Here is a 17,103-nt window from a genome sequence, read left to right as displayed (position 1 = left end):
ACAGCTTTATCTTTTGAGTCCTTAGACATTTATGGTGTTAGAAATATTATGTGAAAAAATAAGAATAGGATTAATTGCTGAAGAACTGATTAAAAAGAGACAGTGACATGTTGATTTTAAAAATCATTCAGATTGCATACTTGAAAAAAAATACAAAGAAGAAGATCTTAAGTTACATGGATAGTCAGCAAACTTGATTAGACACTTTGCAAGGGAGGTTATTAACGTTGCATTTTTTATGTCAATAACACCATGCATAATTAAGCTAGATAACTTCATATCTGGAGATGCAGATTTTCATTATTCATCTTTTACGTAAGTGACAATGGCATCTGTAACAGAGTTTCTTGCAGGTTTTCTGAAGTTCCTAATGTTTCCTAATTGCTGACACATAAAACAAATTTGACTTAATGTGAAAAAGTATTTTAGTATAATATATTATAATAATTTTGAGGCTGTTTGTTTGTGACCTTTTTTATTGTTTTGGCCAGAAGATGATGAAAATGGTGGTGGTCTTACTGCATTACTACTTCATGGTATTTGTTTCGATGACATAAAATAAGTTCCTACTCCAGAACTTGGAAGTACTGGCATCTGTAACAAAAGAGCTGAGCTGTAAGGCTTCTTTAACATGAGTAAACATGCTGTTTGCTGCTTTTTTTTTATACATAGTTGGACTGGTTGTATCTGACACTTCTGAGTAATCAGCTTGGGCCAACAAATGACATGAGATTTTTAGCTCAAACAAGTTCCGTTTGTCAGAATTAAAGCAAATTAGATCAAGGTTATGTAATGGAAGGATATAGATAATTTTAGATTTAAGCATTACTACCTATTCTTCCCACAGCAGTGAAATAATAAAGCTATTTGAAAGGATTTTCACTGTTTGGCTGATTAAAACAGTTTAATTCTGTACTCATTTGTACTTCTGTAATGCTTTTTGAATTAACTGTGGTGTAACATTAATTTTTGAAAGTTTATATTTCTGTTTGAGTACAGATGAGTTTGTTCTAACAACTATGATATTTGCATTACTACAAGTTGAAGTAACTTTTTAGAGAAGAAAATTAAATTTGACCACAACTCTTTAACAATAAGCTGAAGTTCGGTCTTAGTTTTAGCTCTTTCCAGACTACTTCACTCTTCAACTCTAGCTACAGCTCTGACATGAGGCTGCAATTTCACATATGCCTTCAACTGACATAAGCAAAAACTTCTGCCAGTTCCTATTCTCCATGTCTCTGGCACCTTCTGTTTTCTCTACCATCCTGTAAGAGAGTGTAGCAAAATTCTTTGTTGAGCTTCACGAGTGTCTGTTATAAACATAATTTCTCTTTGACTGCTGCTGGGGTAGTTTTAAAGCAGATCAGTATCCTAGAGCAGCTTATCCTTGAGTTGCACAAATAACCATTGTGTCCTGCCACATCTGAAAGGATCATTCCAAGGACAGTACTGAGCATCTAGGGGCCAAAAGAAGCCAAACTTCTTTTGTCAGAAGAGCTTCTTTGTGGCAGCTGTAGTAGTTGGTAATATTACAGTCTGAGCCAGGCATGTTCTGAAATTCTCAATCCCTCCAGCTACTAAATACTTCCTCTTCTTACCACCTAATAAATTTCAGGATGGAGAGAAGAAAGTAAGTTATGCAGATTTATTATTTATTTGACTTTCTTGATGGAAAAAAAGCAAGCTGGAAGTGCAGAAAGAGGACTTACTTGTCTTGAATCACAAGGAGGATGTGTAAGATCTGTGCATCATCTGGTAAAAGAATGGAGGATTGCTTTACAAGTGTATGTAAGATACAAGCTTTGGTGCTTTGCTGTTTCCATAAAGATTGTGTTCTGGCACATACATTGTGTCAGGAGCACTGTAAGGGAAAACATAGGGGAAATGGCTGAGAGGATACTTCAGGAGTTGCCCTGTGGAAACGTTCCATTCCCTTCTGCATTGATGGAACCTTTCCAACAGGGCATCTCCTGAAGTCTAGGCAAAGGATCTGCCCGCACTGTGTTCTGAAATGATATGTCATTGCAGTTGTAAAGAATTTGAGTATTGAAGATCTAAGTCTTTAGTCTACCTTTACAGGAAAGTGTACAATACTAAATCTCACTTTTTCCATTTCCTTATTCATATCATTCTCTTAGAATGTCTCAAAGTTTTCATCAGGTCAAATGTAGCATCCAGTTTGGAGGTGTGCCACAAAAGAGTGCCAGCACTCAAACAGTGGGGCTTTTTGTCTCTGCCCCTATTTAGCGGCCTTGCTTACTGCTAAAATGTAATTGTATTTTGGGTCTGTAGTTCATCTATTACCCTCAGTTATCATTAAGTGCTAGGTTTCATTGGGAAAGTATCTTTGATCACTAGCTTTTAAGTTGTTCTCTCACGCTGCTGCTAGGTATGATGAGGCACATGTTTTTTAACTAGGGAGTTACAGTCAGTCAAACTTTGGTCAATTGCCTTAGAATTGTTGAGGTAAGCTAAATTTCTTGTAGTTTTAATTTTGCTGCATAGAAAATGTTATACATTTAATCTAAAACTGTACCTCATGTTACCTTAGTGCTTTTTATTTCCCCTGAGATATACTAATTTGTTATGAAGCCGTTTGCCAATTCTGGTGTTTTTTAGTTTATCTAAAAGGTTAGGAACTGTTTCAAATGAGGAACTTGCATTTTTTAAAAAGTTAGAAAGTTGGTTTTTTTTATTATTTTTGTGGTCTTTGTGTGTGTGCATACTGAAGTACATTCCACATGTTTTTTAAAAATGCATCTTGCTGTGCTTTCTGTGTATTACTATGTATGAAAGTAACACCCTTTCATTTTAAAGCAGTGTGAATAAAAAGTAGCATAAAAATTGAATGGATAGGGAAACAAATTACAAGAGAAAAATGAGATTTAAATAAAACCTTTCTACTTTGTTGCCTATACTGAGGTGTTTAAGACACATGGAAGTTACCACTAGTCAGTAGGCAGCCATAACTCTGGAGTAGAGTGTGCTGACTGAAAACATTTCCCTTGAGACTGTACACATAAACATAACAGTTTGTTTGAATGGGAGCTTTTGCACGTTTGTTACCTAGCAGACGAATAAAGAAATGCAAAGTAGCACTTTCTGTCCTGATAAGTACACAAGATAACAATCATTTTTTTGACATTTTGAATCTTTTTTTTTTTTTTTTTTTTTTTTTTTTTTTTAATATATTTCTGATTTGTCAGGTAAGATCAGGTGAAGATGTGGCGTGAAGGGAAATTTCTTTGCTGCCATGCACATAATTCAGATAATAATTTCTTTGGTGATCTGGAGTCACTGGAGTTTTCTTGCGTGAAAATGTTAATTAAGGTGCTCTGTAAATCAGCTCTGTGTATTTAACTATTTTATATTACAGCACAACTTAAGCAGTTTTAATGATTTCTCAGTACTGTTTAACATGAAACTGTGACAAGATTACAGATACTTGTACCAAGTTGTAAACCCTTTTTTTTTTTCTTTTTTTTTTCTTTTTTTTTTTTTTTCTAAATTTAATTTTGAACCTAACTTTATGGTTAACATGTTTGTTATAAAATGAACTGGGCTGTGACAATGATAGTTAATTCTAGACACTGATCTATGTCTATGTTAGAACACAGATCACCTGGAGGAAGCATAAACCCTTACAGATTCTGTGTTTCCTGAAATGCAGAACTTTATTTTAGTAGCACCATTGGATTTGAATCATTGCTTGCAAGCCTGATGGTAAGTGCATAGATATCTTTTGAGGGAGAAGGGAGGCTGGAGCCCAGGATTCCCATGGTTAAGTACTTAAAGTTAAAATGATAAAAGGCAGGGTTTTCCAGAGTGGAAGGCAGCAGGCTGTCCCTGCAGGGAACATCAGACAAAGGTGAGGGGAAGGATAGAGGGTGAAGTTCATGACTAAGTAGGGTTTGTAACAGAAAGACTGAAAATTGCACCGTTTGACAGAGGTTTGTAACACAGTAGTGTTCTTGACCTCATAATCAAAAAAAATGAAGACCTCCTCTATAAAGGTTTTGGGTTTTTCTTTTTTCTAATGTTGTTAATAAAGGTTTCAGTTAGTCAGCTGCACTTCCCATCACAGATGAACATATTTATCTGTCTTTTCAAATGCTGAATATCTTTTAATCAGATGAGTCTTGGAAGTACAGAATGCACACTGAGGCTCTGTGCAGCCCCTAAGTCCATACCAGCTACGGAAATCTATTTGGGAGCCCACCTGAAGATTTGAAAACCCACTCATTCAGATCAGAAGTTTTTAGAATTTCAGACATGAAATAGTTTGTGGGATCCCAGAGGAATCCCAGAGGAATGACTTGATAGAACAAAGTATTCTGTGCCTGCTGTTGTTTTTTTTGTTGTTGTTTTTAAATTTGAAACAGGCTGTTGTTAAATTTGTTCATAGGAAACACAAGTATCCAAAGAAAGAGAAGAGGCTGTTTTCTTTCTCCATTGATTTGCATCATATTGCTTTAAAAAATACAGTATTATTATATGGCAAAAATAATGCATTTTGGCTAATTTACTAGAAGAGTTTTTAAAACATTCTCTCTATGTATAGTAAAGAAATCGGAAATATTACTATCTGTTGGTGGTAGGGGCTTGAGTTAGGCTTCTTTTTCCATATTCTTCTCCCTTCTTGTTCCTTCCCATACTCCCCAGTGAAATATGAGGGCTGCTCCAAAAGTAATGACTCCTATTTTATTATATTGTCCCCCAATATCAGAGGCAGATGTTGGTGGTATGGCAGTAGAGCTTGCACCTTCTCTCTAATATTCCATTACTTGTTGATGTTGTGTGATATAGATGGCAGCAGAGGGGCACTCTGACAAAATGTCGTCTGACACAGATACGCTTTATAGAGCAGAGGTGTGGAATTGCATTCTTAATGCAGAAAAAATATTACTCTTGACATTCATAGACACTTGCTGAACATTTATGGAGATCGAACAGTGGATATGAGCACAGTGAGACAGTGGATGGTGCATTTCAGAAGTGGTGACAGCAATACTAGATCACTTCCATCGGTGCAGATTTTTATGATCATTCCATACAGGCTCTTGCTCATCACTGGCAAGGATGCATAACTACTGGTGGTAACTGTGTTGAAATACAGTATTTTGAATTTGCTGAGAATTTGCGCTATAAAATAATTTTATTGTACTCTTTTGCGGTTTCCATGGAAATAAAATAGGAGGCATTACTTTTGGAGCAACCTATGTGTATACTGTACTTGAAAATTTTTGATGTAAGCAGCTTATATATACTTGTTTGCATTATATTACTGTATTTATATTAATGTGCATGCATACAAATAACTAATTACACACTTTGAAGGAATGTAACAAATTTTAAGCTTTTTAAAGCTTTCCTCAGAAGTCCTTCTCTGCTTTTTCTATCTTCTACATATCTCATTAGATTTCCATATTTTTGTCCTATTATTCAGTTTTTCATAGCTCCTTCAGTGCCTCTTCAGTGCTACCTATAAAAAATACAATAGGTGTATTTTTTCACAACTGTTTTATCATGATTTTTCATGCTTTTCCTGGTATACAGACTAGTCCTCCATGAAATGTTTCTGAGATGCTTCACCTAGGCTACTTCTGTCACATATATTTTACAATTCCAGATGTGTAGATATGAATTCTACATCAAACATATGAATAGGTAGTCATACATTTAATGTGGAACATTTTCATCATAGAGATACTGCTGTGTATTCAGAACATTTTGTAGTGCTTTGGATTTTGATCAACCAGAATATTATTTTGAAAAATCAGGTAAGATATTCCTGTCATCACACACAGGTAGTTATAACAAAACAGCTGACTTTAAGATGATCTGACAAATAGGGAAATGTTTGTATATTTACAGTTAAGAAAGATGAAGTTAATGGTAAACGATTAATAATTTAAAAGAAAAAGTGTCCTTTTTGTAAACAGGTTAAGATGTTGCATGCATGCAGTTTCTTGATGCATTATGGAAGTAGAAGTTAGTATATGTAAGTTCTTATAATTAAGAGTGAAATGTGATAGTTCAGTGGTGCTTAATTTTAGTGTTCTGAGTTAGTTTGGAAAAAGCAGTGAAATCATGCTAGTAGTCCAGCATGACTTTTAAATCTAGGAGATGATCAATGCAATGATAATTTAGAAGTAATTTTGCCCAAATGATTAAATGCCCGTCTAAGGAGTCGTTTCATAGAATTGTTTGAGTTGGAAAGGACCTTTAAAGATCATATATTCCAGCTCCCCTGCAAATGAGCAGGGGCATAATAAGGAAATAAATCATGAGATGAGGACATACCAATTAGCATGAATTATTATTTTTCATAGGGTATATTTATTTTCACCTCATTTATTTGCAATACTTGACAAGAGAGCCTGGGATACTATTTCAGGATGTACTTCAGTTTGATCAGATTCCTGTAATGGAAGTGCAAGCTGAAGTCTTAGAAAACAGCTGAGTGCTCACATAAGACGTTCACCAGTCTTTCCACTGGTCATAGGTAAATGCTTGAAGATATAATTGATAAAGAGTGATTTTGCTTTATGCTTTATTGACAGCTGCTTTTCCTGACTGTTCCATCCCAGTCTTCTAATAATACCAGAGGCTAGCTGTTGGTAGATAAAACGCTCAGAAAGACATGCCAAGGTTATATATATACAAGTCCTTGACTTGAAGGAAGTTTAACTTTAAAAAGTAACTTTTAAGCTTTTTCAAAATGAAAACATTCTATTACAGATGTGCATGCATAGTGTGAGTGATCTCATTTATTCCTTTTTATCATCAAAGTTGCCACTGAAATTCTCAAATACTAGAATTTGGCCCATAGGTTGATTAAGAAGAATATTCAGTATTCAAGCAATCTTTGAATTGAAGAAAGTTATTAATCTCTTTTCTTTAGGTATCTGATGTCCAAAGCAGCTGCAGATCAACTCCCTCTCCATGTGACATCACTAGAAAACGCTAGACTGGTGATGTCACATATACCACAGAACCCCGCTGCAGAATGGAGCAGGCCTATTAAGGGTAAGGTAAGTTTTCTCCCTCCACCACCACCCCTTTTCAACAATATTGCATGGTTTTATAAGATTTCTAATTTTCTTAATTTTATATCCCCAGGATATAAAGTAAAGACTAAAGAAAATCTTATAAAACTGCATAATATTGTGGTTGTGTGTGTGTGTGTTTATTTAAAAACAACAACAACAACAAAAAAACTCCCCTATAAAGTTCAGTCCTTACCCCATATATCAGTATCCTGGCTCCAGTCTGCTTTGGGGTTCCATGATGAGTATGCCAGAATAGTGTATGTTGGGACATCACGGAGAGTGGAGTCAGCATTCCCTGGCTGCTCTGGATGTCAGAAACCTAATTTAAAAGGTAAGTTTTCAGTTCAGAATGTGTTGAATGTCTCTATGTGCATATATGGAAACATTCAGCACATTTTTTTTTATTTTATTTTTTAAATTTTTATTTATTTATTTGTATTTTAAAATTTTAATTGTAAAACACAGGTAGGAGTTACATTTGTACTTATCCTCTGCCTAGGCCATTTAATCTCTGTTGTTTTGTATTCAATACCATGTGTTGTATTTCCAGAAATTATGAGTTTTGCTCATCACTATTTGAAAGAAAATAGTAATTAGCAGTTCAGATTGATGTACAGAAGCAGTGCTATTGGGAATGTGAACTACAAGCCACACAAGAGCATAATTCTGCACACATCCAAGTTAGCTACTAGATATTTCTGCTTAAGTAATTAGTTTGGAATGTAGACTAGAAGCTTAATGAAGCTTAGAATTAGTTCCAGTACACTGAAGGGGAACAGTTTTTTTGCACATGTTAAAAGCAAGATCTTCATTGACAGAGAACTTCTTCTAGCAGAGACTACCTTGGATTGATGTGATTGAGTATTTTTATTTCATGTCTACTACTAAAATCCTGTTGGATTTCATATACACTGTAGGTTAGTGCATCCAGATCTGCATTTCTACATGCCCATCATTAGTGAGAGAACTGAACTGTGAAGCTGTAATAGCTATTCAGTTGTATAAAATCTTCTGCTCTACTACTCCACTCATTGTGGAATTTCATATGCAACTATATTTTTACATCTTTGAATAGAAGGTTCTTAGCTATTCAGCGCCCTGAGGTGTTGCATTCTATCTATTTGTAAATCTCATTACCACATCAAATCATATTCAGAGGCTTTGTCTTTCATCTTAAGGAATCCACTAGCCAGGGACCTCTGAAGGTCTCCCTGTCTTGAAAGAGCACTGTTACTATTGATGCAGTAGGTCAGCCAAGGCCTGATGAGCTGAAATCCGAAAGCAAAATGAAATGGAGACTCAGCAGCTTTTTGGGGGTAAGCTGTTCTAACACTGTAGGTTTCTGATGAAAATATGTCTTCTAAAATCCAACCTAAACCTCCTAAGCTTCAGTCTGTGGATGTTTTCCTGCACTTATACCGTTTAGTGTAACTGAGAAGAGTTTGCAGCATACCTATTTGTAAAGGAATATTTATGTTCTGTGGAAGTAGGCTGATACATGTTGCTGACATATGGAATTAAGTTACAGTGTCATCAGTCATTGATTAGCTTTTGTTCCTGGAAAAATACTGGGCTATGTGTTGTGGTTTAACCCAATTGGAAGCAAAGCACCACACAGCCCTTTGCTCCCTCCCTCCACACAAGTGGAGAAGGGGAGAGAATAAGAGTAGAGGGGAAAGTAAAATGTGTGGGTTGAAATAAGGACAGTTTTGCCATAAGGAGGGCAGAAAATAAAAGAATACACAAAAAAAGTGAAACATGGTGCAATTGCTCACCACCAGCTGACCAAAGCGCAGCCAGTCCTGCAATAATGGCACTCACCTGTCCTCAGGGAGCTTCCCACAGTTTCATTCTGAGCACTGCCCTTACAACTTCTGAGGAAAGGATATGTGTTCATGGCACAGATTTGTTACAAACTACTAAACCACAGTAAGGAAAGTGAGTAGTTAAGATACAGGAAAATAATTAACTTTAAAAAAGTTTGTTGTGTTGGTACATAATTGCATTAAAAAGATTCGGCAGCACATGTGCAGTTTCCTAGAGATTACACTTAACATTTGCCACAATTTTCATTAAAAGCCTATTCATAGCATTGTGTTTTGATTTTTGAAGTGAGGAGAAAAGTGGCCAGTAGTAACAAGCTTTTTTCGATGTAATATTAAAGGCAGTAACATTCTGAGATTTGTTCGTGACTAAGTGCTTGTGTCAGGCTATTCAATACATGATGCTGTTAGCATTTCAAAGTTTACTTAGTGATTCTGCTACTACTTATCAGGCTCATAAACACTCCTTTTCTTCTTAAGCTGAGATCTTCTTTAAAAATAAATTAGCTTCTCAAAAATGACTATTTCCTGTGAACTCTGTAGTCATTTTTAGTATAACTGTTTTTATTTTATACTACATTTTAATACATGCCATTCTTTGCTTTATCGAATGCATATACAGCATTTCTCTGCATTATTCATATTTTGCTTTGGCAAAACCCACTAAAACTGCATAGTATATAAATTAATCCTTTTTAAAACTTCCTGTATAATCTTTTCTATATATCACAGGAAAAATAAATTTCATTCTCATTAGCAATTAATTCTAAGCTGCAGTATGCACAAGAGCTGTTTTCTGTTGCTGTGCACAGTGGCAGGTCTTATGCTGCATTGTGTTGTTTGTGCAAATGTGACTGGCCAGAAACTGAAGAAAGTAGAACACAGTTTCCTAGCTTGGCTCAACACTAAGTGTTACATTGTAATGTGGCATAATTTCCTACTTAAAACCTTTTGATTTTTTAATTTTAATTGGAGAATGAAGGAATAGCTGTTTTGTATTAGAACACGTAAATTATTACCCATTCAAATAACTAAGATACCTGATCTCCAAATAGGGAATCATTTAACCTGATTAATCTTGCTGTACTTTGGAGAAATCAGCTGAAATTGATAGAAAGGAATTGTTCCAAAGTCCATTGAAATGTTGTTACTGCAGACTACTGGAAGGCAATCAAGTTGATATTTATGTTGTCTTTCCTGCCATAGGTTTCTTTGTATGGTGGACTGCAGGAAGCTGTTAAAGATAAGAGTTCTATCAAAAGCTAAATATATGTATCAAAGAAACAAGTTCCCGAGTGTTACTTCTTTGTCATGCTGAACCTTAATCTATTTACTGTCTTAACGTTTTCTCAGACAAGTCAAGAGAGAAAATCCTCATTTATGTAAAAGCACAAAATTTGTAGAGTGGCAGAAGAACTGAAGAATACCACATCCATTTTTATAGCTGCTCGTATGTTGCAGAGTTGTAGAATATTCCAATTTGGACAGGACTACCAAAATTCAAATCATATTTCTGAGAGCATTGTCCAGACACTTTAGAAGTCTTGGTGTCATCATCTCTGCACTGGGCCATTCCTGACCACCCTCACAGTAAATAAACTTTTCTTAATAGCTAACCTGACCCTTCTCTGTTGCAGCTCCGTGCCATTCCCTCAGGTCCTGTCTCCCTTACCAGTGAGAGAGAGCAGAGGTCAATGGCTGCCCCTCCACTTCTCTCATGAGTGGGCTGCCATGAGGCCTCCCTCAGTATCATACTGACTGAATGAACCTAGGGACCTCAACTGCTCCTTCTATGCCTTCTCCTTTAGATATTCCACTATCCTTGTTGCACTAGTTTTTTGATCTCATATTGTGGCAGCCAAAACTGCATATAGTTCTCAAGTTGAGGTTGCAGCAGTGCAGAGTGAAGTGTTAGGTTCACTTGCCTTGACCAGCTAGCAGTGCTGAGCCAAATGCATCCTATGATATAGTTGGTCCTTTTGGCTTCCAGGGCACACCAAGTCATGTTCATCTTGCCATTGGCTAAAATCCCCAGATCCGCTTTCCAGCCACTCCTACCCCAGCCTTTGCATATATCCAGGACTGTCCCATCTCAAATGCAGAATATACCACTTGTTCCTGTTAAGTTTCACACAGTTGGTCGTTGCCCACCTCTCAACAGCTCCTAATTTAGTTTCATCTGTAGACTTACGCAGTATACATTCAACTCCTGCATCCAGGTCATTCATAAAAATGCACAAGGGAACTAGCCCTAAAATGGAGTTCCTGTGGAAACCCACTAGTGACTGGCCATCAGCATGATGAAGTCCTCTTTAACCCTTTGAGCCTGACCCATTAGCCCATTTCTCACGCAGTATATTATGTATTTGTATATATTCAGCAGGATATTGGAGAAACAGCATCAAAAGTTATTCTTAAATCAAAAAAGATTGCATCAGTTGTCTTCCCTTAGTCTGCTGTGTGGGTAACCTTGTCATGAAAGGACATTAAGTTGGTTAAACAGAACTCTTCCCCCAGGAGCCTGTGTTGCCTACGACCAATAACTGTGTTGTCTTTCAGGTTGTTTTTTTTCCTGTTTTTTTTTTTTGTTTGTTTGTTTTTTCTTTTTTTTTTTTCTTTTTTCAAAAACTCCTAGAATAATCTTCTCCATGATTTATACCAGACACTGAAGTGAGACTGACAAACCTGTAGTTACCAGGGTCTTCTTTCTAATTCTACTTGATAACTGTGACTTTTGTCAGCTTTTAGTTTCCTGGGACTTCACCAAATTACCAAGACCATTGACCATTGATGGTGATCTTGCAATGACATCAGCCAGCAATTTGAGGACCTTGGGATGAATCCCATTGTTCCCCATAGACTTGTATGCATACATTTGGAGCAGCAAATCCCACACAAGTTCAGGGTTGGCTGGGAGTTGATTATTACTGCAGTCATCATCCTCTACCTCAGAGCCCATAATCAGTGTAGAAGGCAGAGGTGGAGAATGCATTATTTGTTCCTGCTTCATCTGTGTCCTCATTTATCAGATGACCATCCTCATCATATAATAGACAGATATTATTTTTGATCCTCCTTTTTCTGTTTACACACTTAAAAACCCTTTTTGTTTTGTCTTATAGTGCCAGCCAACTTCAGCTTTCATTGATCTTTGGCTGCACTGATTTTTTTACATGCAGTGGCATACAGCAGCTCTGTAGCTCACCCCTTTCACCTGACCTTACTTCCAGTGTCCATATATTTTTCTTTTCCGACAGAGTTTGGGAAGAAAATCCCTGCTGAGACAAGCCAGGCTTTTATCCTGCTTACTTGATTTCTGATACTTTGGAATTACCTCCTGCCCTCTTAGAAGATGGCTGTTAAAAAGCAACCAGCACTGATGAACAATAACCCCTGGTACCTTTAGAAGCATATGTCCAGAGGACCTGGTTAACTAGTTCTTTAAGCAACCAGTAGCCTACTCTCCCTATACCCAGAACTGAAATTTTGCTGGCAAAATTCAGTCCTTCAGTGTAAAAAGTTGAAGAATTCTTGGGAAGAATTCTTAGGAAAGGCTATGTATCTAATACTGCTTAGAAAGGTGTTTGGAACTATTATAAATACTGTGTTTTTTTGTCAGTATTGCATTTTCCCTATTTAAATGAGTTACAAAAGAAAATAGAATCACAGAATGTCACAGAATCATAAAGCAGACAAAGTTCCGAGCTGGAAGGGACCTTGTGGATGATAGAATCATGCATAGGTCACTCTGAAAGTAATTCCTCCTGTTTATTTCCATGGACACTACAGCAGATACAAAGAGCACAGGAACACTGTTTGAAAGAGAAAAGTTTCAGCTACAAAACAGTCAGAACAGTCACCACATTAGCAAAGCATTTTTACCAATGATAAGTAAGAGCCTTCATGCCACACTTGTAAAAATCTGCATGGCCATCTGTAACATGGCTTGTCTTTAACATCACCGTCACCACTGCTGAAATGGACCATCCACTACCTCACACTGCTCATGTCTGCTGTTCGATCTCCACAGACATTCAGCAGACACCAATGAATGTCAGTGGGTGGAATATTTTCTGCATGGAGGAACTGGATTCCACACTTCTGCTTCATACGGGCCTCCATGTCAGGTGCCATTTTGTCAGACTGTCCCTCTGCTGCCATCAGTAGCATAGCAACAAAATGTAACGGAATATTGGTGGGATCATTCAACCTCTACTGCCATATCATCATCTGCCTCTGATGTGGTGGGCCAACAGAGCCAAACAGGGGACATTGCTTTTGGAACAGCCCTCAGATCCCACAGGAGCCATCAAGTCAACGCCTGGCTCCACACGGAATTACCTAAAATCAGACCATATTTCTTTCTGTCCAAATATTTCTTAAACTCCAGCAACATGAGGCTGTGACCACTGCCCTGGTCAGTTCGATCCATGCCCACCATTCTCTGGTGGACAACATATCCCCCACCTGGCCCACCCCTCTCAGCTCCATGCCATTCTCTGGGGTCCAGAGAGCTCTGCCATAGAGCAGAGCTCAGCGCAGTCCCTCTGCTCCCCTTGTGAGGAGCTGCAGCTGCTATGAGGCTTTCCCTCAGCCTCCTCTGCTCTGGGCTGAACAAACCTGGGGCACTCAGCTGCTCCCCATGCATCTTTTTCCCTGAATACGTTTTATCCTCATTCAGCCTTTCCAAACTTATCAAACATGAAGTTTTCATGGAAGATCATAAGAGTACTTACTACAGTTTGAACAGGGAGCAGTTTTAATTACACATTAAAGTCCAAAACTTTGATCTTTAACACAAGGAAACTGCCTCATAGTTTGTTATTATGAACTATTTGTAAAACATTTATATTAAAAATTAATTTATCTAAAATTCTGAATAAAATACAAAAATATAATGCAAAAACTGTGTTTTCCCTGAGAACTGTAGTAAATTATTTTTGCAATCAAAAATAAAAATGATATCATTTATGTTAAATGAAATTATTGTAAGCCTTACTGTACAAATTTAACCATTGCAAATGTGATTATGTGGTTGGCTTGCCTGACTGGAGTGGACTACTATACATGTTAGTTACCAACGTAAGTAATTTTAAATACATAGTGTGTTTGTAGGGTTCTGTTTCAATTTTAATCATAGCTGTAAAAAAAAAACTTTTTTTTTTTTTTTTTTTGTAAGTAGGACATTATGTCTCTGTGATACAAAAAATACAGAAATACTCCTTTGTTTTACATACACTAAAGGTAGAAAAATCTGTGCAACTTATTAATGTTTTCTTCAGGTAATTTTCTTTATATACTGTATTAACATGTACCAGGATTATTGTAGCACAATAACAAGATATAGATTTAATATAATGATAAATAGATTATATTTATGTTTGCAGGGAAGATGGTACCACCGAAAGCAAGCAGTAAAGGAATTGCATGGTACGTTGATACGACTGCTTAATGAACTGTTACCATGGGAACCAAAGCTAATGAAAGCATTTCAGAGGAACAGGTAATCAGCTGCTCTTTTTTTAAACAATAGTGCATGTAATAAAACAAAAGCAGGACAAAATTCACCTTTTTTAAAATGATCAGTATTAGTTGACCTCTCAAAGAAAATAAATGAAGAGGAAACGGGGAAGCATAGTCAGTGCTTTAAAGTTTTTTTTATTCCACACCTAGTGTCTCTTAAGTAACGTTAAGGTTAGCCCCAAATATTTTTTTCTCTAAAACGATCTAAAATCCTTAATCATGCCTAACTTGATAGTTATAACACTGTAAAATAGGACTTGTATTGCTGTTTATTTGATACATAAATATACCAGGGCTTACTGTGGCACTGTGACTGGCTACATACGGTCTTAACCAATCTAAATGAGTTGGTGATGAATTCTCTGGAAAGCAATTCAAAGTGATGATTAAAACGTCTTTGTAGATCTGCAAGTTTAGAATGCATCTAGAATGAGATATACCTGAGAAATATCAGACAAGTAAGGAAAAGTATTAGCAGCAGTTAAGATTGAAGTGTAGCATCTAAATTCTAAGCCCTGGAGAGATTTGATACTGATTTTATATGGTCATTTTTGCTTGAAGTGTGGTGCCACTGTTGTTTGTTAGTTGTATAACTATAATCACATCTGTTTTACCACGTCACATTGAAAGTGTAGATAATGATTAGAAATGTGTGTCAAATGATAGGGAATGTTAGGCTGCTGCTAATATGTTAAATGTGAAGGATGCAACTTAAATAAATGGTGCAGAACTAATTCTAAAAATGTATTAGGTATTACATTTAAAAAAACAACAAAGCAACATAGAGGCAGTAAGTGTTGGTTCCTTAGTAGCTCAGTTTATGGGCATCATACATGAATGAAGAGCCTTATTTGGAAATCTAGGATGTTGTCGATCATTTTACTTTATATAATAGCCCAAAGTTCAAGTTCTGCTCTTTTCTATTCTTTTTTATTTTCTATTCATTTTTCTTAGCTGTTCTTTTCTGCTTGTATGTAGCAATTCAGACTCCTTTGGGAATGTGCAGGTGTACTATTAAAAGAATTCCATTTTCCAAAGTATGGGCTTTGTAGTTTATCCCTCATGTAAATTATCCTTCATGTAAATTCAATTGTGGAATAAGTTTTGTTTATTAACTGTGGTGCTCAGGTGAGTGGCCACATAATGTGGAAGCAGAACTGTCACTTGTAAGGTGTATTCATAGAAGTACTGTGTATGAGTTGGTCTGAGTATAAGTAATTTGGATGGCTGAAGTCTAGCATACATATGTGCTGGTAGCTAAGGAAACATGCATTTCATGTAGAGAGTTTCTTCTGGAGTGAACTCATCTTTCTCAGTTGTGTTTTAGGCTGAAACCCAAATTTCTTCAGCTAGCATAGTCATTTCTGTGGCAGAACTATTTGGGCTGAGATGTAGCATACTTTTAACAAGCTTGGTCTGAAAAACAATCTTTATAAATTGAGAGGAAGAGAGAGAGATGTATGGGGGAAGGCTAATTCAGTGTCCTGTTTCATTATGCAGCTGCTAGGCAGCAGTGTAGCACAAATGACAAGTGGTGAGAAAAGGTATCCTGAAAGGGAAAACTGAATAAATGTTGCTTATGCTAGTGTAAGCAGCAGCACCATTACAACTCCAGCTGCAGTTGCAGTGTGTCATCCAGTTAACACCTGCTAATCACATGACAGTCTTGGTTTTCTTGGTGGTTGAGGACTGTACAGAACTCCTTCCATCACTTCATCAGAGTTCGGAGTTCTACCTCTTCCTCTTTGTAGTCCTTAGTAGGAGTACTCTATGATTGAAGCCCATTTTTAAATTTTAATACAGTAGTTGTTAACTTGAATCTTTCTGTAGTTTTCTAGCATGCTTCTGCATCGAGACTTAAAGTTTGAAGTCCTAGTAACAGAGGTGATGGTGTATCTTGCCCTCACTACATCTTATATAATCTTCAAGGTTGTCTTATTAGTGAGAGTGTGAAAGCTAAGATGTAGATCTATCTGTCCCTGACCAAACTCACCTTGGTTTCCAGCCATATTAAACAAAACCCCAATTTCAAGCCATTCTACAGGCTTCAACTTCTACTATAGGAATGCTAGTTTCCAGCTCAACTACAGCAGTGCCCCGTGCTTGGCCATGAGTTTTGCAGATCTGGCCTGACTTCAGCCTGACCTCAGACCTGCATCATCAGTGTGGGCCTCACGATCACAGGACTGGGCAGCCATCATCACTGGATGAAATCCTGACCAAAGACAGTGAATTTACTTCCCAGGCCAACCTCAGACCTGCTTCATCACCAGGAACTTACCTATTGATTTGAGCCCTTAATTGAAGCCAGCCACCATCTCCAGGACTACCCCATACCCTCACTTAGATAGAGTGGGGTTGTGTCCTGACTTGTGAGTTTTCTGCTCTGTCAGCTGTAATACTCTGTTTAGCTCTTCCTCCCAGCCCCCACCCCTTAGGGAGCAGCTATACATTGCTGCACTCAGTGGAATAATTGCATTTTTAACCCATAAGAATGGGTAAAATTAAGATCTTAATATCACAGAGGCTGAGTTTAGGTGCAAACTGGAGTCTAGATTCTCTTCCACACAGAATACTAATTGCTATCATCTCTTTATTCTTTTGCTGATTAATCCTCCTGGATATTGTGTTGGTTACCACCAGCTGAATCATGCAGTTCACTGTATTTGTACACTAAAATATCCCTAGATCTCATCTAAACA

The 17,103-nt window shown here is 37.0% G+C and overlaps 1 protein-coding gene across 3 annotated transcripts in view; it reads left to right on the top strand.

The window, feature by feature from the left end:
- The window catches only part of BRD10 (bromodomain containing 10), a 57,636-nt gene that overhangs the window by 31,345 nt on the left and 9,188 nt on the right, over nt 1-17,103 (top strand). For all 3 annotated transcript variants that reach the window (XM_072360249.1, XM_072360251.1, XM_072360250.1), the window contains one exon: nt 14,266-14,381. In XM_072360249.1, coding sequence (XP_072216350.1) covers nt 14,266-14,381 — 116 coding nt within the window. The remainder of the gene's footprint in view (nt 1-14,265; nt 14,382-17,103) is intronic.

This window comes from Excalfactoria chinensis, chromosome Z (genome assembly GCF_039878825.1).
Source record: "Excalfactoria chinensis isolate bCotChi1 chromosome Z, bCotChi1.hap2, whole genome shotgun sequence".
Taxonomy (NCBI): Eukaryota; Metazoa; Chordata; class Aves; order Galliformes; family Phasianidae; genus Excalfactoria; species Excalfactoria chinensis.
Note: the sequence above shows the minus strand (reverse complement) of the source record. Positions and strands in the feature narration are given on the sequence as shown.